This window comes from Zeus faber, assembly GCF_960531495.2.
Source record: "Zeus faber genome assembly, chromosome: 8".
Classification (NCBI taxonomy): domain Eukaryota; kingdom Metazoa; phylum Chordata; class Actinopteri; order Zeiformes; family Zeidae; genus Zeus; species Zeus faber.
The window spans coordinates 4,749,206-4,775,251 of NC_137195.1; the positions used below are offsets into that span (position 1 = coordinate 4,749,206).

At 48.5% G+C, this 26,046-nt stretch overlaps 1 protein-coding gene across 1 annotated transcript in view; it reads right to left on the reverse strand.

The window, feature by feature from the left end:
* iglon5 (IgLON family member 5) overlaps positions 1-25,568 on the reverse strand; it is a gene marked incomplete at both ends in the record, with an annotated part of 153,188 nt that extends 127,620 nt beyond the window's left edge. Inside the window, one exon of the mRNA XM_080005016.1 lies at positions 25,505-25,568. Within this exon, the coding sequence (XP_079861142.1) occupies positions 25,505-25,568 (64 nt within the window). The remainder of the gene's footprint in view (positions 1-25,504) is intronic.
* Between the last annotated feature and the right edge of the window lie 478 nt (positions 25,569-26,046).

The following is a 26,046-nucleotide window of genomic DNA, read 5'->3' on the forward strand; positions in this document are numbered from 1 at the left end:
AAAAGTTCTAAGTGTTGGGCTGGGTTTTTCCAGCCAGGTGGAACGCCGAGAAGGACCGGCGGCTGCGGGTGACATACTATACATACTGGATTGTCGTGGTTATTATCGGCGCACCGACACGAGGCTAGAGGGCTTCAGGGGTCCCAAAATCCAGACCCGAACCCATCCGATTTGAACCAACCATTCAAAAAATGTATTAATACCCGGACCCATTTTTTCCATCGATTTTACAGAACCAACCCGCTGCATGTCCAAGCTGATAATAGAATAGAGGGGCGATAGTGGCGCCGCCCCTAGCGGTCGCCTGCGCCGGCGCTCCGGTTACTTTCTTACTCTTTAGTATTTTTTTCCTTTTTACATTTCACTGCATATATGTATGGAAGTATGTATATGTATGTGACAAATAAAAATCTTGAATCTTGAACAGGGACCCCAAGCCGGTGCGGGTCCCGGGTCCCGGGTCGGGCTCTGCTGGTCGACCGTCGTCGGGAAGACCTCTGCATCAGAATACTACTGGTCCAGTGTAGGGTCAGTGTGGATTGTTTGCTGCTGGATATAGAACTGGATGAATAAGTGACGAATTGCAAGCGGTTGGACATACTGTATATACTGTATATATAAATATATATATGATTAATTTTTTAATATTTTATTACAAGGTAATAATAAAAAATAAAAGAGATGAGAGACAGCGAGGGCCGATGCTGCGTTCCACGGGAACTCGGAAAACTTTTATTCGTGACCAACTTGGACCCCGTGCATTGCTGCCTGCAGCTGTTTTATTACCGCTATTATTTATTTATTTTATTTGTTTTGCTGCCTACCCAGACTTAGAGCTTACGGCACGTCGGTGCACTTGGTTGCTGACAGGGAGTGGATTTTGTTTGTATCTTGGGATGGACAGTTTTTCAGCTTTCAGAGTACATATGTAAGCGCGTGCATTCATGCTACCCTGCGTGTGCATGTATATAATCGGCAGCACCCCTCAAAGTAACTACGTTCCCGCGCATGAATGTTCCCTTAAAAACACCCACTAAAGGGATTATCTTCACAGCAGCTAATTATGTAGTTGTCCTACCCTGTAGTCTGTGAACCACCATTGATTGATTGCTCTTCTGTGTCCGATGTTAATTCCATAATGATCCTTACTCCCTGAAGTCAAGCAGCAGGAGTTAAGCGGCAGTTTTCAAATACTACCGGCCTATTTTTGGGTGTATTAAATATCCAAGAGTGGTCTGACATGTCACTGTTTATAACGCTGGGCGTTTATCCTTTGCTGGACGGGTCCCTTAAAAGAAAAAAACTTTTTTGGGCAAAAATAAAGAGTATACCCACTTCTCCAGGCCCCGCTACACCACTGATGAGAGGTAAAGTAGAGGGCGAGCAGAGCGGGAGTAGAGGTATGCAAGAGGGAGGAGCAGAGGAGGGGAATTCAATGCAGTTCACATATTCTGAATTTTATTTGATGACACGGCTGCATTTCACCCACTAACTTCACCTGTTTTCACTGTGTTGAAAGGCTTTACACTCCTCAAAGTATTGAAGTCTTTTTCCCTGAAGCCGACGCCAACCTCCATTTCAGAGATGCACTATCAAACGTGTCAAAAAACGCGCGCAATCAAGAAAAAGACCTTGATTCCCGGCGTTGTTTTGACACATAGATGCACGGTAGATTCCTCTAAATTAGGTATATATATATATACATAGATATTTCCTCATATTTCAACAGTTACAGCAAGTATTTGATTGGAGGTACCGATGCACCAAAAGTTTGCCGTGTTTGAGGGTTTAACGCTGGATGAACAAATAGCAAATACTGAAACCAAGTAGCGGCATTCTTCAAATGTTAATGCAAGCTTGTTTTTGTGCCGTTTCACGAATCAAATCTATTTAGGTTTTGATTTTTGCCTTTCAATGCAAATTAACGCCATTACTGAAGGGCCAGTCGGTATTTTCCGCGCAGGCAATACGTCCAGATCTGTGGGGTCCCAGTCAGGGTCCGGCAGCCCGGAGAGAAACATGCAGAGACACTGACACCGCGACCGTCGACTTTCATCTTATTCAATGCATAGCGTACAAATATCTTGGCCTGTATTCACCAAAAGCTCTCGGAGTGGAAAGTCGGTCCGAGCTGCCCCCACCAGCACCGTGGCCAAGTCCGCTTATGATCGGCGACTTTGGGATTAATTCTTACTTAATTCAGGTAAATCCTTGTGTGGACGGGATGGTTGAGCGACCACACCTGACCTGGATCCAGGCGATTGTGATCAAGACAGGGGCTTTTAATCTGTTGCTTCCCAAGCAGCAAGCAACAGGTATGCAGCCACCCTAACCCAATCACCTAGATCCAGGTCAGGTTTGGCTGCTCAAACCATCCCATCTCCACAATCCTCTACTAGTTATGAAAATTTTCCCAGAAATGACACCGTATATACTAAAAAATACTTCTCATCGCCTGCTGTTAGAAGTAATTTCGCTCCCCTCCCATGGATCCCCACCCAACCCCCTCGTGCGCACACACACCTCGCGTCGCTATTCATAAACCCCCTGCCTTTTTCCGATTTTACCGAAACCCGTGGCAATTGTGATTTTGGGAAGAGGTTACAAAGCTGTTGCGGGCTTGTTCTCTCAGACAAGTCTGATTCTCGGAGCGAATCAGGTCCTACTTTGAAGGCATTTTTATGGACTTTCTGAACAGAGTAAATTGCTCCTGTCTCCAGCAGGATTTAGGAGAGGTCCAGAGTCCCCAGTAGATGGACTTCAGGAGACTCCAAATGCACGCTTGGCCAAGACGAGATTGGTTGCAAAAATGTATTGATTCATTGATTGATTGATCGATTGATGATTAATTGATTGATTCAATCTCTATTCAAATGAGCTGTTGAGGAGTTGGATTAAATCTCTCTGCTGCGGAATATAGTGAAAAAATATTCAGCGGTGATGAAGTTTTACTGGTTCTGATGGATCGTCCCCAGTGCTGCTGTGTCGGTGACTGTCAGGGCTCAGATCTAATTAGAAAGCACTTGTTAACAGAGCCGCATGTGCACGTGCGTGTGTGCGTGCGTGTGCGTGCACGTGGGTTGTGCATGGAGGACAGGTAATGTGGGGGGGGCCGGGGACTCCTGGTCCTACTGTGTCTGTACGCGAGGAAGAGGAGGAGGAGGGAGGAGGACAAAGGCCTCGACCTTTTAATCCCCACTGAGTGTTCAGGGTCTCGGGTGCCGAAAACGGAGATCAGGCACACACACGCGTGCGCACGCACGCACGCACGCACGCACGCACACACACACACACACACACACACACACACACACACACACTCCAAAGTTCGTGGCAGAGCTGTTGGTGTTTAATGACACAGTGAGGAGAGAGAGAGTGGATGGAGGGAAAGCTCAGAAAGGTTAAGTGCTGACAGAAAAAGTGAAGAACTCACAAAAAACGACACAGTGGGATCAGCGCAAACCTTGCCAAATGGAGTGAGAGAGAGAGAGAGAGACAGAGAGAGAGAGAGAGAGGGAGAGAGAGAGAGACAGAGAGAGAGAGAGAGAGAGAAACCACAAACGGACGAGACAGACACAAAGAAACACAACGAAATACGAAAAGTCGTGCCTCGGGGAGAAGAGACGGCGGGAATTTGTGAGAGGTGACGGAGGTGTCGATAAGATGGAGAGAAGGAGGAGGCGGAGGAGGGGATAGGTGAGGTGGGGGGGGGGTTCAAGATGCTGTGGTGGAGGGACTTTGATGCGTGACATTAAAAAAAAAATAAAAAATTGAAAAATACATTTTAATCCAACCTGATTCAAATTGCCCCTGATGGCTTCGCTGATATCTAAACTAATCGTTTCACAGTCGCTTCGTCAGGATCAGATCCCTTCCCGATTATTTCAGGTATTGTCGAAGATATAATCCATTCAGTTCAGCAGAAGGAGGCACGTGCGATGTGTTTTTACTGTTTTCCAGTTTCGCTGGATTCTCAGTTTGTGTTAAAAAAAATAAAATAAAAAAACTCACACCATTTGAACATAAATTAATTTTTCCAACTCGCGATATGAACCCTCCAGTAAACTGTTTTTTGTTTTTTTTCAGTTCTTTTTTTTTTGGTTCTCTGTGTTTCTACCCTCGGAAAAGTCATTAAAATAATTCCTGTTTTCAATCGCTGACGCCATTATCACAGGTAGCAGCCGAGCGCTTCCACTTGCAGCCAATTAATACCGCGAGCCAAACGTTCATGTACTCAAGTGAGCTTTTGAAAAACCAAGAACAAAAAAAAAAAAAAAAAAGGGAAAGCAACACCAGCCAAATAAATAAACTCTTGCTTTACGTGTCCAAGTGGCGGCCTCGCTCCGTGGCTCCGGGCCCCTCGAGGCGGCGGCGCGGTTCGCACGGCCACGCGGTTTCGGATTGAAGTGCGCTTTGATTTCGTACCGCTGTTTGCTGCGACCCCAATCTGCGGGAGCGCTCGCGCCGCGGCGCTTCCAACAAGGGAGCGACACAGCCGGGGTCGTCGGCCAAACGCCCGCTAATTAACTGGGGAGGGGGCTGGAAATGTGCCTTAAGGACGCCATTAACCCCTGATAGCCGGAGGAGGCCGTGCAAACAGCCCCTAAATACACCTGCAAACAGATGACGGCGGTGAGAGCGGGCGGAGAATCCATTTCATGAATATTGGATTTCATTATGGTCGCACAGGGAGACACAGAGAGAGAAAGAGAGAGAGAGAGAGAGACAGACAGACAGACAGAGACAGACAGAGAGAGAGAAAGAGAGACTTTTTTTTTTTTTTTTTAACTTTTAAGGTTCCTTTATTTTCAGTAAGAGAGAGAGAAGGAGAGAGAAGCTTTGCTCCGGATCATTCTTTAATGACCCAAAGTCGGCGCGCATGAATCTTTTAGCGGCGGCTGTCTGTTTGACGTGGGCGAGGCCGTTCCCCCGGCGGGTTTCCAGTGTCCGCGAGCCCCGGAATAGAGTCGGAGCGTTCTGCGGGTTGGTCACGGATCCTCGGCGGATCGTTCCTCGGGCGGGGGCGAGGAAACGGACGGGACGGAGACTAAAAGGGGGAGGTCGGAGCGCGTTGGTGTCCTCCCTCCGACGCCGTACGGACCCGCTGGAAGTGTCTGACGCATGGTCTGGGATGCCGGGGTTCGGAGCACCGGGCGCCTGCTGCTCCTCCGGAGGATGAGAGTGGAAAGCAGCAGGAGGGAGCCTCTCCTCCCCTCAGGGCTGATCCCCCATGATTTACAACAAGCCCGGACCCCCGTCACCACCCCCACCATTTGCCACTGGCAATTTGGCCTTTTTTTCCACCATTCATCCATATGGATGCATATGGATGCTGGCGGCAGCAGCTGGGGGCCGTTATTATCAAGCCCTTACCCATTTGCCCCAGGCAACCAGATTTGGGACTTTCTCAACCATCTTGTGTGGTCTCGTTGTTAACCAGCCATCGATCGATCTCTCGGTCGATCTATTGATCTCCCCAAAGCAGTTGTCAGTCTTGGAATCCGGCACCTGATGCACGGTTGCAAACTTGGCAACCGCCTCAAAAAAGCGCCGGCCTCCGGTGAAGATAGAGCCGTGGAAGTCCACCATCGGAGTATGCAGCATATTTGGTGGAAAATTCGCCGAAAAGGAAATCGAATCAGCGGATCAAAGCGCTCGTGGCGGCGGAAGATCAAGCGGCTTCAGGGTCGAACAGAAAAATTAAAGAGGCTTTAGATCATTTATAATTAGACTACACGCCATAGAGGGACCGCTTTATTAAAAGGAAGGAGGTTCTTTTTTATTGTTTTTTTTTCTAAAGACGGGAAAAGGGGGAAATCCTAGAAAGTGGGGAAAAGGCTTTTAATGAGAATGGTCTAGAGATTCAGCCACGCAGGCATCAAATCAATATGGCAGCCAACCTGCTGCAGAGCACGCACAAAAAATAAAGAGGCACGAGCCGCCAGACGCTCTCCCCCATATGGCGTTCTGCAGATTCTTCCCGTGAGTTCCTCCTTCCCCGCAGAGCGCCGGTTACCTCCCGCAACATGTGCCGCGGCAGCCGGTGTCCTGGGACGCCGGAGCCGGGCGCCGTCCCCGCTCCGTGCACACCACCCAGGGGCCCGATCGGGGGGCCCTCGTGGAAAAGGGCGCAACCCAAGCGGAAGTGAGAGGGCGACTGGTACTGTGGTTCCAGCTGCTGCGGTCGGGCAAGCGCCTCCGCAGTCACACAGCGAGAACAGAGAGACTGAGACGGAGTTTTTTCCCGCAAACCATAAGAACTGGCAATGCTGACCTCACCAGGGGTCCTTACTGAGCCACACACATGGGCTCCACTACCTTACTGTACTGTATGTAGCATACTGTACCGCATACTGTGTCACTGTTCAGGGTTGTTCATTGATGCAGTATTGCTGCACCGTACTGTTGTATACTGTGCTGTATTATCCCAAACACTACCTCACTTCGTTCACATGCCACTTTAATGCACATATCTGTATATACATAATTGTCTATCCCATATACATAAGCATATTCCCTTTATCTATTCCATTTTATTTTATTTCATTTTATTTTATTCTATATATTTTTATTTTATTCTAGTATTCGACTTACTGTATTACATTTTAGGAATCAGTTAGTTGGTCTATTGGAAAGACATTTTTCCTAGGACATATTGTGTGTTATCACCGGGTGCGTTGCATTGACATTTCACTGCATATATGTATGAAAGTATGTATATGTATGTGACGAACAAACCTCTTGAATCTTGAATCTTGGTCGGACATAGTTCACTCGCAGTGAACAGTGTCATTCGTTTTTGAGGGCTTTCTGCTCCTGTGCCACCAAATGGGTGAAGGAGGAGAGGAAGGAGGGGAGGAAGGAGAGGGGTAAGGCGGTCATTTTGTCAGAAGCTATGCCTTCCTAGGGCCGGCTCGGCGGAGCGGAGATGGCTCCCTCGCTCCATTACGCAGGGCCACCTATAAGGGGGGGAAAAGGGGAAAGCTTTCTGAGGCCCAGCCGCTAGGGGGGCCATTGGGGGGCATTTCGGGAGGACCCATTCGATCTCCGCTCCGCAATCTGAGTGTCAAATAAAGTAAATACAGCAAATAATGTTTTTATTTGCTGTTTTTATTGTTGATTTTTTTTAATTCATTTTAATCTGTTGCCCAATTGAATGAAACCATAAAAGCACCGTGCTTAATGAGGTGACTGAGGTGAGTCACCCCCCTCCCGCTGGACCTTTTCAGGGGCCCACACATTTCTGTGGGCGGGCCTGTCATTACCGTTACATATACATTATCAGTCTTAAATAAATTTTAACTTAATAAATTTAAACTTTAATTAATTGTCTCATAGGAGTTATTTTGATATTTTGAGGTGCTCAATGAAAATGTAAAATTGTAAGGAAATCCTTGGAGGGTCTGCACCGGTGCTATGCAAAATCCTGAGAGGGCTCAACTGCAACGTTCCCTGCAAAACGTATTTCTTTGCAGTTATACTGTACCCGGTATTTATAAAACAAAATCACTGAAGTGAAAGTTCCATCACAAAACTATACGCATTTTGAAGTGGGCATACGGAAATCCTGGATTCTTAGTGGGTATACACCGTATACTATATATACAGAGTTTATCCATCCTTTTTCGTCTATATTCGAGGCAGGCTTCAGTTGTTCTTGATGATCATGACCCCGGCATTTATTAGAGGACCGTTTTTTATTTCACTACCGGTTTATATTTGAAAAAAATACCGTGGGCGGGTTTCAGCCTTCTCTCCAAACTGGACGCTCCATCCCTCCGTCAGGCGTTCAATGCAAAGTCATGGGGACGAATTTGGTGCAGGTAATGGGGACAAATCCAAAATCTGTGTTCAGTGCAAAAACTCATTGCACGTTTCAGGTAAAGCCACGTGAGGCCACGGCAGTGTGAATTTGCAAATTCAAATTGTTATTTAAAATAATTGCAATAGATTTTATTGCCAAATTCGCTGTTCAATGGAGCAATGGAAAATGTGGGACGCAAATTGTGGATTTGTCCCCTATTACTGTACTTACATTGAAAAGGCGACAGTAGATCTTACCTACAGACTACACGAGGGGTGAGCACAAAACAGGGATAAACTTAAAAATATATATATTGAGCGGAAAGGTTTCAAGCATCATTATCCGAGATAAAATGACTGGACCCGAGTTAATATACTGTATTTGGTTCATAAAATAAAAGCCTCCCCTGGCATTAGGCCCATCTCTCCACCTGCCAGCCGTCTGAAATGTAAATCTTGGTTCGGCTGAGTGAGGTTGCACGTAACTCAGGATGCGGGAGACGATCAGCGGGCGTCGGTCGCTGCGGCACTCGGCTCCGCCGCCTCCGCGGCCTCCCCATCTTCAAACGGACGCCGATCCCGGCGAGGCACTAATTGGGTTATTAATATTCGTGTCGGTCCCATTAACCTCAAACGCGTTCCCGTGACGGGAGAGTGTTCGTTTGGAGGCTCTCGTTACGAGGTCGCGGAGACGCGGCGTGCCGGGGGGTGAGGAGATGGACGCTGTTGGCGGGGGCGGGGATGGGGGCGGGGGGCGGGGCGGGTCACCTCTTTGATGGCACATCTCAGTAAGCAGCCACATCCCCGAGGGCGTTGGAGTGCAGTGGTTCGAAGAGGGCAAACAGATGGCGTGACGTGTTTGGAGCGGAGTGTCTGCGAGCGTGTGAGCAGGAAGTGCTCGACGCGACTCAGAACAGGCGACTCGGACGGGGTTTAAATTACTGCGTGATGTACTGGTTTCAGGATGCTGCGGCGATGCTGCGCCCCCCCCCCCCCCCGTGTGCAAATGTGCCTCAGCGTGCGTTTTTTTTTTACCCTCTCCAAGACGCGGTGATTGTAACGTGTATTCCTAAAAGTCTCTGAAAAATTTACGAGAGAGCGACTTTCTTTTTTTTTTTCTACTTTTCGGGCTGGCACAGTGCGCTCATGGAAAAGACTATCTGCTCTCATTAATATTTCATCTGTGTAAAGAAGGAGAAAGACCACGGTACTTTAAAAGCTGCATTATCAAACTGCTGACAATGGACATTTACGTATATTAGCAGATTGTACCGCGACGAAGCAGGAAACGCGGGATTAAAACCAGCGTAAAGTGTTATATACTATTCAGAGCCGACATCACACAGAATGATGTAGTATAATTTTAAGCTTATTTTATGGGAATCAATGGATAGTAAACATGCCTTTGCACTGAATTAACAATTAGAAGCAGATGTGGAGGACCTCCTAGGCCCCGCCATCAATCACCTATAGAAAAGGAATGCAGGGGTTTGTGGTATTAAATCAACATCATTAAATATATATTTGCATGAATACAAAATATAACATATATAGACATGATATGAGCAACGTCTTAAGACAATATAAATAAGAGTGAAAGAATGTCTCAACAGAGAGGCCTCTTAGAAGCTGGAGGGGTGGGGGTCACTTTGAGTGACCTGGAGCCCCTCTCGGTGATCGACTCGGATTCCACAAAAATATTTTGAACCTAGAAGTGATGGCCTTAATCCGGTGGGACGTGAGGTCAGAAAAATAGGAGTGAAAAATTCAAAGGAAAAATAATATGGAGACAAGGAGGAGTCAACACTTTGGAGAGCATCTCCAGACCACGCTCAGACTGGTTCTTTTTTAATAAAAGTCTTATCTGTGAATTCAACTTTCCTCAAATGCTGCCTGTTCGTTATAGAACCACAGTGGGGGTTTTCTACACGACAGTGACAAAACACGCTCTAATCAAGAGCAATCCATTACGTACATACATACGTACACTGCCCTAATTGTCTGGAATAATTGAACCCTCAGGCGGCCTCCTCTCATCATCATAACTCTTCACATTAATCTGCCACACAAACCAGTCCAGTGAAATCAAATGATCAATAGGCTGCAAAATTCCCTCCAGTTATTTATTTATTTGTTTTTCTGAATCCTCAGAAAAACCTCGGTGGGCAGAATTGAAATGCGATGCCACGCTGAAACAACGTTCTGCGCTGCCCTTCGCGATCTGTCTCTCTCGCGTAAGAATAGAAAAAACAGAGGGGAAAATAGAAGCAAGACGTCGATGCGCTTTGATCGTGACGGATCCCCGGGGGCATCAATGAGAAAACACCTGCGACGCGGCATTCATCACATCTGATGCAGCAGCGATCGATTGTGATTACAGCCACCAAAATTACCCAAAAATAACACAAACCCAGATAAATCCAGTCGATGTACCCACATTTTAAGAATATCTTTCCTCATTTTAGGTGTATAATTTTCAGTATGTTTTAAGGCTTATTGTATATTGCCACTTTTTTATTGTTTATTGTTAATTTTTAAGGTACCCTGTCTATCTGCAAATGTTTCGTGTTTATTTTTTGGATTATTTTATTGTTATTGTTTATTTTGTTGGTTTTAAGATGTATATTGCTGTTTTTATTTGATTTATTCGATCCTCATTGCCTCTTTAATGAGAGCTGCTGTGACACCTCAATTTCCCTCCAGGGATGAAAAGTATCCATATATCTTGTCTGTCTGTCTGTCCCTCCATTCGTCTTTCTACCTGTCTGTCTGTTTGTCTGCCTGTCTTTCTGTCTGTCTGTCTGCCTGTCTGTCTGTCTGTCTGTCTGTCTGTCTACCCAGCTATAAGAGAAAACATTTCAACGGTATCATCTATTGTTTATAGTTAAGACATTGTCAGATTTAACCCTTTGATGGTTGTAAATCATCCTTTATCGACTTCTATGTTTTGACTGAGGTATCGTCAGATATCTGCTCCCGCTGTTGCCTCTCTTCTGTCATATTTAGCCTTTTACTGTGATAGGCTCATGGCCTCATCAATCAATCTGTCACTTGGCTATTCCAGCTCCAAACACCTTCAAAATACCTCTCGTTTGCTGCATTATTTACTCTGCTGCAGCAGAATCGAAGGTTCCATTAAACGTGATTTTGACGGACGTCTCTCTCCATTGTTATCACGCTGCCAGGCATACGTATGGACTCGTCAGCAAAAAACATGTTGTATTACAGTCCTGCTGCCCGACATTAAGCAGCTAATTGCCCTTTTCAGGCACTTTCATTATTTCTTAATGGAATGTGAGGTGTGCTGGCCAGATGAAGGTCACAGGGAAGAGGTCAGAGCCCTCGTGATGGGGAATAGTCTGCTCTGTTTGTTGTGACAAAACCTTTTTTTTTTTTTCTTTTTTTACAAACTTCTCCTGTGAATAATTCGTTTGAAAACATGTTCCTGTGTATAAATGGTGTTTTCATTCAATTAGCGGCCGGTTGAACAGGAGAAGCACGTGAAAAAACTAACCGGGTCATTCAGAAAAACAGAGAAAAATATTTTAAATTCAAACCTTGATCAAAAGCAGACGGCATCCTTGAAAGACCAAAAATAAAAATGTAATTATTATTGCGGTTCTGACCTCGTACTTGCAAGCTGGAGGATACTGTGCAAGTAAAATGGCACAAATCAGACGGATAAGACAAATTAAATAACCACTAACCTTGACTAAGGCACAGTTTAGAAATCAAGTCAGAGTGAAAGTCTGAGTTTCATTCGTACACTGTATTCAGCCGCTCTGAACATGGAAGATCACTTCAGCGTTTTGGTGAAAAGCAGCTCTGTGTAGGGAAACCGTCAAACCCCGCATGGAAACATTCTGCCGATTGACAGGAGGGCGAATCACTCCAGAACCGAACGTGCTAACGACGCCCAACCCTGCAAACCATGCATCGCATTAAAACATCATTCAAAATTTTGAATACCAAAGTAAAAATGTTGCAAAGGATGAAAAAAAAACCCCAAGACTCCAGTTTAACTAGAATGCAGCCACTCCTTGAGAACTTGGAGGAAACGGAGAGGAGAATCCCAATCTTTCGTGCCAAAGAACATTTCCCCAGAGTCCTGCTTAGAGACTGTCACAATCAAATCCTAAATTAGTCTTTACTGTCCGGATGTGCCGCTAATATGCACACTTTATTCGGAGGCAATCCCAAATGGCGCCTACACAGCTGGAACCAATACCACACGCTCGCCTCATATGGGAATTTTAACTTTTAATTTTCTGCAGTAAAATGAACAAAACTGTACCCCTCAGTTGCTATGTGCATTCTCAGACTCACTGCTTGACATTTAGAGAAAACTCAAAGAGTTTTGCGAGCTCTAGTTTCCGGGTAGTGAAAGACAGTGAATTGAAGGGAAGGGAAGCTGAAACTCCAAACAAGGACATATATGTAACAGTCAGGGATGGTGGAACTCCAAATAATGACATATACAACACAGTCAGGGAAGCTGAAACTCCAATTAAGAACATATACGTCAAGGTCAGGGAAGGTGGAACTCCAATTAAGAACATATACGTCCTAATCAGGGGAGGTGTAATTCCAAATAAGGGGCATATACATCACAGTCATGATGAGTGAGGTGAGTAGAAAATTGTGAGTGTTTTATGTTTTGTGATCTGACAATCCGCAAATTTAGCTGCAAATGCCGACCTGCTGACCTTGGGGAAAATATTTTTAGTTCCACAACAGTGTAACAGGGAGTCTCTGTGACGTTGTTTACTGCAGCTAAACTACTCCCTCAGTTATTCACACCGTCGCCGCCTCGTAACAGGGCTAATCACATTGTATACGAGCTACTACAGCTATCTATGTAAACAGATGTATCTGATTAGGGTATATCCCTTGAGATGCATCATCTCGTTAAGTTACCGAACATGTTTACCAACTAGAGATGCGCCGATTCCAATTTTTAAAGAATCTGACGTGCCGATTCAGATATTGGCCGATTCTGATTTTCATTCATTTTTATGTTCATAATAAAACGTTGACTATTCAATATCCTTTACATTGTCGTCCCGTCGATTTGAGTTTGCATCTGTGATCGGAGAAATCTAATTTTCTTATCATTTGGTCTCATTGGGTATATCTGCAGTACGTCCATGACAAATACATTGTTTGATCTGATTGGACAGCTGCACATACCGACTACCGCTGCCATTCTCAGTGACCACAATAAGCAGATTACTGATATGGACACTCAGTGTTTATTATTGTTCATTACTCACTATGGAACAATAATAGAACATGAAACTGTCCCTGAGTTCCGATGAGATAAAATACAACCTGGAAAGGACAGTGAGTTCCAATAAAACAGAATATGGGACTGTCACCCAGCTTCAGTATAATGCAACCTGCAACTCTCACTGAGTTATAGTGGGACACAACATGTACGTATAACTTACATGGAAATGGTATGGTACTTGTCCTTCCAAAATAAATTGCAATCACTGTAAAAAAGAAAAAAAAAGTATAATAAATGGTCGACTCTTCTCGCTCTCGTTCACTGGAAGTCCTCCTTCGCTCACCGCGCGCTAAACCAACTGAGTCAAATGGAACGAATCGTTTAACGGAATGATTCGTCAAGAACCGAGCCTCAAAAAAGAGCCGAACCTTTCATCGGGCGCAGAGCTTGTGCACCGGGAGCAGCCAGGGCCGCCGCACCGCCGCAGTGACAGCCATAGATACGCAGTCTGCGCAACCTAAGGAACATTGTCGGGCGATGGATAAATAATTGATGCAACGTTCTTCGTTGACCCGGAGCCGCCTCCAAACAGCCGACACTTTCTTTTCTGCGCCTCGACGACGAAAGTGCGTCACATGACGCCGGCGTCGGGCCCGAGGTATCGGGGCTGAAAAACCGGCCGATTTCCGGACACCAACGGATCGACCGGTGCGCGTCAAGTTGCACACGTTAACATTATGGTCACATTCTTGTGCTTGATTATTACGCCCCCACTTCCCATTTGAGTTGAGCAAGGCGGCGTTCCACCTCGCTGGAAAATAAAGCACCGCTGCGCTCAGCGCGCTGCGTGTCGGTGGATGTTGGAGAGGAGGAGAGGAGAGGGAGGGGAGGCGTTGCAGAACCACAAGCACAAGGTCGCAGCATCTGGTCCAATCTGGGATGCAGTTTAAATACCCAATAAATGTACGCTATTGTTTTGCATTGATTTATTGTTTTCCTTCATCAAATAACAATATATACATGATAGAATGACTTGCTTCGCGTAGTTTCAGCTGGCACTTCCTACCTGGGTATTTTGACCAATAATCGCCCGTGGGTACAGAAAATGAGTGCAGGTTGGCAGCTCTGCAAACGCTCAGACGCGTGTGGCTGCAACGCTCGGGGCTGCACCGCTTGGCGAGGAACTGAAAGGCAAAGCTCAACTGGAATGGTTTGCAGCTAGAATCCGGCATCCGAGGAGTACACCGGTGGGGCGCGTCGCTCTTCCCCCTACAGTGATAATAATGCTCTCCGCTGGAACAGTGTGTGCGTGTGTGTGTGTGTGTGCATGTGTGCGTGCATCCGCACGCACACATGCACACACACACACACACACACGCACACACACACAAACAGAGTGTGTCGGTATTTGATTCCTGTGTGCGCTGACATTCTGAAGGGGGCGTCCAGAGATGATGGTTTATGTACACGCCGGCTGGAAACAAGCTCCCGGACACTTATTACGGCGCCGGAGCGTCTTGTTAGCACTGGAGTGACTCCCTAACGAGCTGAATATCACATTAGCATCGGTCGCCGCCCGCCGCAGCGTCACGCAGCGGGTGACCCCGACACCGTCCCCACCACTCCCACTCCCACTCAGACCGGTTTGTTATTCCAACTAATCATCCGTCTGTGAAATCAATCCACCTCCTTCACCCCCGCCCCCCTCCGCCCGTCATCTTCGTCCTCCTCCTCCTCCTCCTCCTCCACCTCCCCCTCCTCCTCCATACCATCTGTCTGAGAAGTCCTCCTGCGATCACGTCCTCGTCACCTCTCTCCGTCCCTGCAGCCTGTCTGCTCCCTCTCCATCCTCCTCTTTCTACTCTTTCTGGTTCTGACATGTGGCATCGAACCCACGGCATGCACGACGGGCAGACAGACAGATGGTTGGCGTCGCGGTCGGCCGGGACGGGCGTCGGCCTCGTCCGTTCCGCGGCAAAGCGCTCCCCGCCCCGACCCGCCGACCAACCGACTCATTATCATTTAGAACTGCTCACAGCGCAAACTACACACCCGCAGCGTCTCCCGGCAACGACGGTCAGGAATTAGAATTAGAAATCAGACAGAGAGAGAAAGACAGTGAGACGGAGAGAGAGAGAGAGGCAGAGAGACAGAGAGAGACTGTTCACATTTCAGCTTATCCTTACTTGTATTGTATGTACAGTATAATGTATATGGATCAAGTACATACAGTATCTGTAACGCGTTTTTTTAACAGCAATGTTTAAAAAAATCTGTTCTCATTTTTACGTGAATTTTTTGTTGTTGTTGAAAATATTCTTTGTTCATTTGACAGACAGAAAAGTACATGTTGACAAGTCGGTTTTAGATAAGTGTCTGTTTTAAAGAAACCCAGGACCCCCCCCCCACCTAAGGCCACTCGTAGGCCCTTCACCCCACCCCCACCTAAAAAAATTGTAGAAAATACTTGAAGAATAATAATTTTTCCTTTACTTATCTGTAATAAATAAACAAACATACAAACAAACAAACAAACAAGCAAACAAACAGATAGATAGATAGATAGATAGATAGATAGATAGATGGATAGATAGATAGATAGACAGATAGACAGATAGATAGATAGATAGATAGATAGATAGATAGATAGATAGATAGATAGACAGATGGATAGATAGATAGATAGTTAGATAGATGGATAGATGGATAGATAGATAGATAGATAGATAGATAGATAGATAGATAGATAGATAGATAGATGGATAGATAGATAGATAGATAGATAGATAGATAGATAGATAGATAGATAGATAGATAGATAGATAGATAGATAGATAGATAGATAGATAGATAGATAGATAGATAGATAGATAGATAGATAGATAGATAGATGGATAGATAGATAGGTAAGAAAATAAATAAATAAATGTATTTATTTATTATCATTTTATTGGTGTTTTATTTTTACTTTGACCGCAGCATTTGCATTTTTCTGTTGGAATTTGAGGTCATCTTTATGTGTCTCTGTTTGTCTCTCCTGGTACAACAATCCCAGTCCGTGCACTGTCACACAGCATCGTGTTTCCATACATTATCATCCATGCACATTTCTGTGTTCCAGTTTTTACAGCCTTCACTTTCCTCCACTTTTTGCCTGCGTATACGTATGTTTCCCATGTTAATAGAAGCCGCCTTTGAATGGAGTCGAGACACAGGCGGAAGGGAGTGAGAGACGGAGAAAGGGATTCCTTCTGCGGTCCATACATCCTGCCGCTGTCCATCATCCTCCTCTTGTGTTCCCGCAGGAGGCAGATTGCTGCATGTGGCCTCGTTAGTTCCCATTCCCACCCCTCTCTCTCTCCCTCCCTCATTCTGTCTATTAAATAGAAAACTCTGGGACACAGATATCTCAGTTCACACTGTCTATCTGGTTCTCGCTGTCTCTCTCTTTTTCCTAGAAACACAATTACCCTGTTCTCGCTCTCATCTGTCCATTCATCCATCCATTCATCATCCATACATCCATCCATACATCCATCCATGCATCCATCCCATTTCTTTTTAACTCTATCTCTCGCTCTCTTTCTCTCTCTGTGAAGGGAGCAGCTGCTGAAATATGTATTGATCTGTTTTCCTCAGTTTTGTTGATTTCTCTCTCTCTCTCTCTCTCTCTCTCTCTCTCTCTCTCTCCCTCCCTTCATTCCCAACAAACACCTCTGGCTGAAGATGTCAGTGGCGGCGGCCAAAGGAGGTGAAAAATCCACAACACAAAGCCATTTTTAAGCATTTGTTTGCGGCCGCCACTTCTACCTGTGTAAACACCGGTGGAGGAACAGTGGAAGGCAACTTTGAAAGGGAAAAACAAAGAAACATATCACAACGCAACACCACACATCGCATCGCAACTCAATGCAATGCAACTCAACCTTAAGCATCGCAACTCAACCTTTGCAATGCAACGCGTTGCATCCAAAAACATCCCAACACAACACAAAGCATCGCAAGGCAACGCATCCCATGGCATCCCAACGCAACGCGTCCCATCGCATCCCATCGCATCCCAACGCAACGCTTCCCATCGCTTCCCATCGCATCCAAACGCATCCCAACACATCCCAACGCAATGCAAAGTATCGCAAGGCATTGCATCCCAACGCGTCCCAACGCATTGAACGCAACTGTCCCATTGCATCCCAACGGCACCAACGCGTCCAACGCATCGAACACAACGCATCCCAACGCATCCCAACGCGTCCCAACGCATCGAACACAACGCATCCCAACGCGTCCAACGCATCGAACACAACGCATCCCAACGCGTCCCAACGCATCAAACACAACGCATCCCAACGCGTCCAACGCATCGAACACAACGCATCCCAACGCGTCCCAACGCATCGAACACAACGCATCCCAACGCGTCCAACGCATCGAACACAACGCATCCCAACGCGTCCAACGCATCGAACACAACGCATCCCAACGCGTCCCAACGCATTGAACGCAACGCGTCCCATCGCATCCCAACGCATCCCAACGTGTCCCAACGCATCCCAACGTGTCGAACGCATCGAACACAACGCATCCCAACGCGTCCCAACGCATTGAACGCAACGCGTCCCATCGCATCCCAACGCATCCCAACGCGTCCCAACGCATCCCAACGCGTCCAACGCATCGAACACAACGCATCCCAACGCGTCCAACGCATCGAACACAACGCATCCCAACGCGTCCCAACGCATTGAACGCAACGCGTCCCATCGCATCCCAACGCATCCCAACGCGTCCCAACGCATCGAACACAACGCATCCCAACGCGTCCAACGCATCCCAACGCGTCCAACGCATCGAACACAACGCATCCCAACGCGTCCCAACGCATTGAACGCAACGCGTCCCATCGCATCCCAACACATCCCAACGCGTCCCAACGCATCGAACACAACACATCCCAACGCGTCCCATCACATCCTAACGCATCCCAACGCGTCCCAACACACCGAACACAACGCACCCCAACGTGTCCCATCGCATCTCAACGCATCGAACACAACGCACCCCAACGTGTCCCATCGCATCTCAACGCATCGAACACAACGCATCCCAACGCGTCCCAACGCATCGAACACAACACATCCCAACGCGTCCCATCGCATCCTAACGCATCCCAACGCGTCCCAACACACCGAACACAACGCACCCCAACGTGTCCCATCGCATCTCAACGCTTCGAACACAACGCATCCCAACGCGTCCAACGCATCAAACACAACGCATCCCAACGCGTCCCAACGCATTGAACGCAACGCGTCCCATCGCATCCCAACGCATCCCAACGCGGCCCAACGCATCCCAACGCGTCCAACGCATTGAACGCAACGCGTCCCATCGCATCCCAACGCGTCCCAACGCATCCCAACGCGTCCAACGCATCGAACACAACGCATCCCAACGCGTCCAACGCATCGAACACAACACATCCCAACGCGTCCCAACGCATTGAACGCAACGCATCCCAACGCATCCCAACACATCCCAACGCGTCCCAACGCATCGAACACAACACATCCCAACGCGTCCCATCGCATCCTAACGCATCCCAACGCGTCCCAACACACCGAACACAACGCACCCCAACGTGTCCCATCGCATCTCAACGCATCAAACACAACACATCCCAACGCGTCCCAACGCATCAAACGCACACACTTTTTTTAAATTTTGAAACAGCATTAAAGCCTTTTGGGAAGATGAGGACACCATATTATGAGGACAAAATGATGACATTATGAGCCCACTCCTAATGTCCTCATAATGTTGGTCACAACCCCAATGTTCTATTAACGCAGCAGACGCTGGTGGGTATTCAAGAATGTTGTCCTTTTTAACCCTTTCTGCACACACACGCGCACTTCCACACACACGCACGCACACACACACCTCCACGAGCACAGGGCCTGGCTGGGTCCCATCACCGGGCCTGGCCAACGCTGCCGCCTGAGCCTCTGGTATTGATTTGCTGCCGTGCTCCTTGTGTTGCAGTAATGAGGACAGGGAGGGAAGCGGGACCTCGGCCCCCGCGCTCCCCTAGGACGTGCGGGCCGCCCTAATCCGAAATGCGCTTCCACGGCTCCGTCACCGGGAAACACGAGAGGAAATAATAACCGTGTGACGCCTTTCTAAAAATACCGCTTCTCCACCCAGTGTGTAACATCTGCTCATTAACAGAGGGGTCCTTTCTATCGCTCTCTCTCCCTCTCTCTCTTTGGGTATTTCTATTATCCACTCTCCCGATGGCTTGATCTACAGCAGAAGATATGACGAATCAGCAAAATGACATCTCCAAATACTTATTGAATTTTCCCAATCGGTCCTACGATATCGGGACGAATAATGAATATTGATCTCTGTATGAGTATTGACTGGGACAATATCCCGGATGCAAAAATCACCGATGCACCAAGATCCACATCTCACATCTCTCTGACACTGCAGAAAAGTCACTGATCGGGAAAAAAATGTCCTTGGGCAGAAAAAAAAATAATGGAATGATATATCAGTCATTATGTTCTAATGTGCCCAAACTAACGGCCTAAGTCTGTGCTGTTTGGTAAAATTAATGGATCGCATCGGTGCTCCAACACTTAATGTTTGGCACTCGGTATTGGTCACAAAAAGTGATTCTAGTGGGTTAATTTAATTGGATTTGCTGTAAATACTAAATGTTGTGACGTGACCGGGTGATTTGTGGTCCCAGCGGTTGGTCGACTCAAAGAGTATAGACTATATAACGTGATTAACCTGCATCCTTTGTCTGCTCCTGCAACAGCCGGGGTTGGCTGCACCCGGCTCCGGAGCTCCGGTTTTTGATTTACTGCTCCCACCTTCTGCAGGACCATTGTTTTAATTCATCTTCCGGGCGACAGAGGAAAAATAAGTATTCAAACTCTGGTGTATTTGGAGTCATGTGTGTGTGTGTGTGTCTACGTGCATCTAATTTTTTTCAACCTCAATGTACAGTTTCTGTATTTATATATAGATATTGGGTGTGTGTGTTATATTAAATGTATGCGTGCATAATTCCTGAATGTGTATATATGTGTGCGTGTGTGCGTGTTGTATTTTGGCAGCTGGATCTGAACCACTCGTTTCTTCTTCTAAAGCCACTCAACTCTGCCTCTTGAACGATGCTTCTCTACTGTTTTAAATAAAACGGGCTCTTTTCTTCCATTTCCATCACGGTGTGAGGCTGCCTCCTCGTCATCGTGATGAAACTGAAGCTGAGGCAGCACCAACCGGGTCTAGGGCGGAGGGGGTGGGGGGTTGCGTGGGGGGGGGGGGGGGGTGGTGTCTGGAAAGTAATTAAACACAGTATAAATATCTGTCCTGAGTTGAAAAGCGCTTCTGTTCCTTCCCATTACACTGAACTCCATATATTATAAGTGCAATTACAAACATTTTTTTTTTTTTGTGATCATTATTTACGGCGCTGACACTATATGTAATTGCCGAGCCCCGAACCAAAAAGCGAGGCCCGGCGAAGTGTTTATCAAAGCCGACAGGGGAAATCTCAAGGGCGGAGGGGGGTGGGGTAGGAGCCCCCTCTCATCCGGAGCACTACCCAACCAGCCACCGGGGATTTGACCCGATGAGGCGGCGCTCGCGGCTCCGGAGTGATCACTGCGGGCTCGAAGTAATGCACGGGTCAGCATCCTGCCCGCGGGTCACGGGGCCGCGGCTCCGGAGTTATTCAGCTCTGCCTTTCCGGTAATTGGAGGTTGTAGAAAGGAACAGCCAGTGTATGTTGATGAATAAAATATGTCCCATTTATCTTTTAATGCCCGTGCCCCCTCCCCTCCCCTCCCCTCAGAGCATACCAGGCATTAAACCCTTCGGGTCCGGTCGGAGGTTCGACCGTTCGTCCGAGGGAAGGGAACCGTCTGGGTGACGAGAGCAGGGGGGAGCCGGTGAGACCGCGCATGGGGCGTACGCAAACCCGGACCGCCGCGACAACGTCAAACAAATCCGTCGCCGGACAAATCCGCCGCCGATCGCTCAAACAGACAGCGGCCACCGAGGACCCTCCCTAAAGTCCTGTCCTCGGATGTCGTGCCGCGGACAGACTTTGACCTTGCCCCCGGCACCCCGCCCTCCCTCCACGCGGTAGCAATGAAATCCCTCTCCTCCGCGGCGTGGAGTCCAAACACAACGGTACGGATCGGTTCTCGGTGGCTCGTCCGGCCGGCATTAGATGTGAGCCTTCCACTCGGAGTCCACCCTCGGTATCCTGTCTATTCATTTTCCATCGCAGCACCAGTCCTGCCTTCCCAGGGTCAAAACACAATTTGTTCTTCTTGAGCGGCACTCAGCTTCCCCCCAGTGTGTGCCATGAATACAGCAGGTGTTGGCTACGCTTCGCCTTTCCACACCGATGGGCCCGACACAGCAGATCCGAAGGCTCGCAATGGTGAGGGAAAATAAAGGGGGAAAAAAAACAAAAAAACACTCGAGGACGGCTCCCTCAAAAAAACGGTTCGATCCGCCAACGCTCGGTCCTCGAAAAAAAAATCCCCACCGGGAAACAGTTGCGTACTCCCTCCGGAGCGCACGCCGGCCCAGCCCGAGGAACGACGGCACGGCGGGGGAAGCCGGGTTCCTCTCCAGAAAGGGGAGCGGGCGGCATCTGTGGATGCTGGCGGGGCCCAGGCGACTCCCCGCTCGCCGCCACCACGCCAAGGCTTGGAAATCGGGGGGCCACATTCGCTGACCCCCACTTGGCCCCCGTATGGTGCTGAAACAGGCGGCGCGGCTGGCCCCGCGGCGGCGCCGCCTGTCGTCGCCCGCGCCGGCGGCACCTACACTTCCTGTTGCCGGACCCCTCGGGTAATGGAGCGCGTGGCGGCTGGGGGGCCCATCTGCCGCTCCGTTTGGTCCGGGCGTCGGTGACGTCCGCCGGCCGCCCGGCGCGGGGAGATCACCGCGGCAACGCCGCACGTCTGCGGGGGGCTCGGCGCCCCGCGCGAGCCTCTATTTAGTTGGCAGCATAAAAAAAATAAATAAATAAAAATGTTCTAAACACTTGTGTATTACTGGAAAGATAAAAGATAACATCTAAAGGAGGCTCCTTATGGAGGAGCGACGCCGCTGTTCATTTCAATCCTTAAAATCAATGACGGCATTAACCTCGTAATCAGATCTCGGTGCTTTCTGTCATAACAGAAATCCTTTGTGAGAAGTGGAAATTGTTTAATTTGGTGCGGGGGCAGTCTGCTTGTATCCTCAGTCATAATTAGCCCTCACTGGTAAAACTATGTGGGTAGCAGAGCTTCGCGGCATGTGAATCGCTTGATAAGGGATGTGTGCCAGAAACTGCGCCGAATGCCAAATGCAGCGCTGACGCCTGCCACCCCTTTGAAGGACGTTTGTTATTGTTCCCCGGTGCCTTTCATGCTCTTAGACGAGATTCATAATTATTTTTCATCGTCGCGGCGGCAGCTCAGAGCTCGCACTCGCCGGCTCACGCGGAAACCAACATCCTAATGTGGACGTTGGCGATACGTGAACCGCATCACTTCCTGTGCAGCGGCAGTACTTCCTGCCAGTGTTCCGTCCAGTCATGCACGTTAAATCCACTTCAAAACTACAGATGTGTGTGTGGGTGTGTGCGCGTGCGTGTGTGTTTTGTGTGTGTGTGTGTGTGTGTGTGTGTGTGTGTGTGTGTGTGTGTGTGTGTGTGTGTGTGTGTTTGTGTGTATGTGTGTGTGTGTGTGTGTGTGTGTGTGTGTGTGTGTGTGTGTGTGTGTGTGTGTGTCGGGCAATCACGTCACAAGGGCTTCTTCAAGTGACGCTGCTCACCCTGGCAACCCCCTGTGAACGTGACAGCGAGTTTCCATCCAAAGCCACTGAAGGTAAAGAGGAAAATCCGACACATTTACTGCCAGGCCCCCGAGCGAGAGACGGTCACCCACAGGACATTCCCCGGACGGCCGAACGGGAGCCGTCCCTCCGTCGGGCGGGATCCAGCACGGACGCGGAGAGAGCCAGCGGCGACAGCCAGCGCGGGTGCTTTGCCGGAGAGTGGTGACGGGCGATTTGGGCGGGGGATCGCTCTCGCCGTCCGACTCATATGCATGAGATGCAGAGATGTGTTCCTAAGAGTCCTCCTGCTGCATGATTTAACAGGGGATGACCGGGCCCTTTTACCACTCGTGTTCTACCCTGATATTATATTCATGCCTCCGTGGGAAGACGAGGGGGGACTAATGGCGGGCTTGGAGCGACCTTGGGGTTAAAACTTCACCAAAACTTGGGCGGGGGTGGTGTCACGCTCTGTGAGGCTGAGATGAGGGGCTAGTTGAATAAACACACGACGTGTGTCGGTGCAGTCGTATCTGGGTCCGTTTTTCTCTTGTGTTGAAGTGTACATCACGCACTCTATAAATCACCCAACACCATCAAACACAAACACCATCTGCTCATTCAGCGACTGCGAATTCCAAGAGTTCTTGCTACTGACAAGGTGCTAAATCTAGTAGCTGGAGCAGGGGTGGAGGGTGAGGGGAGGGACTTTTTTTCTGTGTGGGGACAGATTATTAATGACATAATACGATGGTGGGATATACGGTACCACAATTCAATATTCATTATTCAAAACAGAATGAAATATACGAGTCAAATCACATTTTCATTTAACACCCAGTGGGCCGAGCCGTGAGGCGATAATTGAAGGGTCGTGACGGGCCCCGCGGGCCGGGGGTTCCCAGCCCCGGAGGCCGCACTGGGAGCTGGCATGGATTGGGGGGGGGCGTGGTGTCGGGGGTCCTGCAGGGGCCGGATCTCCTACTCGCTGCCTGCTGCGGAGGGGAGGCTCGCCGTGGTAAGACAGCCATGACCAGCTGGGATCTGCGGCTGCAGCCTGTCGGCCTCCACAACCAGTTAACCTTGCATCTTATTGCACTGACACATCAATTATTGTTATTAAGGACCAGAGTAATTTATTTATATACTGATTTCCCACGCGGCGGAGAGAAGACTAATTGAGACAGGTGTGCGTGCGTGTGCGCGCGTGTGTGTGTGTGTGTGCGTGCCTGTGTGTGTGTGTGTGTGTGCGCGCGTGTGTGTGTGCGTGTTTGTGTGAGTGTGAGTGTGCGTGCGTGAGTGTGCGTGCGGCACATGAAAGATATTAGATTCCCTCGTAAGGAGACAATATCTGCAAAGTGTTGAGTTCAATCAAATCGTTCTAATCAAATATCAGAACGAAATGAAACTAAAAGTTCATTCATATGTTTTTTAATCTCCCAATGTATAACCTTCACGTGAGTGTGGTCTGCAGCTCTATTATTATGATTATTATTATTAATATTATTATTGTAATAATCACAAATATCAGAGGTTTCAAGCTGCAAAGACTTCCAGGGACATTTGAGTACATCTTTGCAGTCAGGGCAGAAGAGCTGCAGGTGAAAGAGTGGAACAGGATGGATGGATGGACTGCTACTACACCCACCCTCCTCTCCCCCTCACCCATTCTTCTCGCTTCTATATCTCCCTTCCTCTCTCCCCTCCATCAGTGCCTATCTAGACGACACCGCCTACACGTACACCCACACACACACACGCACGCACGCACGGACGCACACACACACAAACACACACACACACACACACACACACACACACACACACACACACACACACACACACACACACACACACACACACACACATCCTGGTTCGACCTTGGTTTACAAGACAGAAGAACAACACACACTGCCTGTCACAACAGCGCACACAGCATGTGCACACGCACGCTGCGCTCTTTGCTTCGTGCGAACCAGACCGTTCACGTCACGTCACCAGACCGGCCAGACGAGCAGTAGATGGGGTGCGTGGATGGGATGCATGGTGGGATGCATGGATGGGGTCCACGGATGGATCATGGATGGGATGCACGGATGGGGTGCAAGGATGGGATGCACGGATGGGGTGCATGGATAGGATGCATTGAATGGGAGGCGTGGATGGATCACGGATGGGATGCACGGCATGATGCGCGGTGCGAAGCGTGGATGGGACTCACTGATTCTCCAAGTCAACGTTAACATGCAGCCCCCGTAGCCCGCACCGGAGCACACGGGTCGGCTCGCGGCATATGCAGCGCATACACATCTTCGAGCGCACCAACACGCGCGCCCGTGCGCACGTGCGCGTAATAATAATAACAACAAGAACAATAATAATAATGATCCAACGGTGCGCCCGCACGCACACGCCACTAGCCGGTGCGAGGCTTGCAGCAGCAGCAGAAGCAGGAGCAGCAGAAGCAGCAGCAGCAGAAGCAGCAGCAGCAGCAGCAGCAGCAGCAGGAGCAGGAGCCAGGTAGACCCTCCGTCATAAATTCCTGAGCAAATTAACATTCACCTCCAGCCCCACGTCTCGCAGAAGCCTCCACAGTGGGAGAGAACTTACCTTTGGAGGAGAGCAGCACCAGCACCAAAGCAGCAAACGCGTTCCGCAGGACGGGGCAGCCCATGGTGGAGTTGTGGCTGATCTTCTTGTTTTGTTTTGGTGTTTTTTTTCTTCTTAATTATTATTATTATTATTATTATTATTATTATTATTATTATTATCTCTGCTTGTTTTCTGCAAAGGCACGTCGATCCTATAATTATTCCTTCGTTCGGCCGCCGTTGCGACGCAAAATGGAATCAAGGACCTCGGCGACGGTGGAGCAGTGTCAACAGGAACAGTGCGTGTGACTCTCCCAGCGCGTCGGTCTCTCCCCGGGACTTTTCCGTCTGATTTGCCCTCAGTCTGGGAGGGCAGGGAGGGATGCTGCCGCCGCTGCTTCTCCTAAGCAGACCAAGAGAATCCGATTCCCCCCCACCTCCAAAAAAAAAAAAACCAAAAAAAAAACAAAAAAAAAAACCACACGCACAAGCACGGGCACGGGCACGGGCACGGGCACGGGCACGGGCACGGGCACGGGCACGGGCAGTCCAAACAGTGCG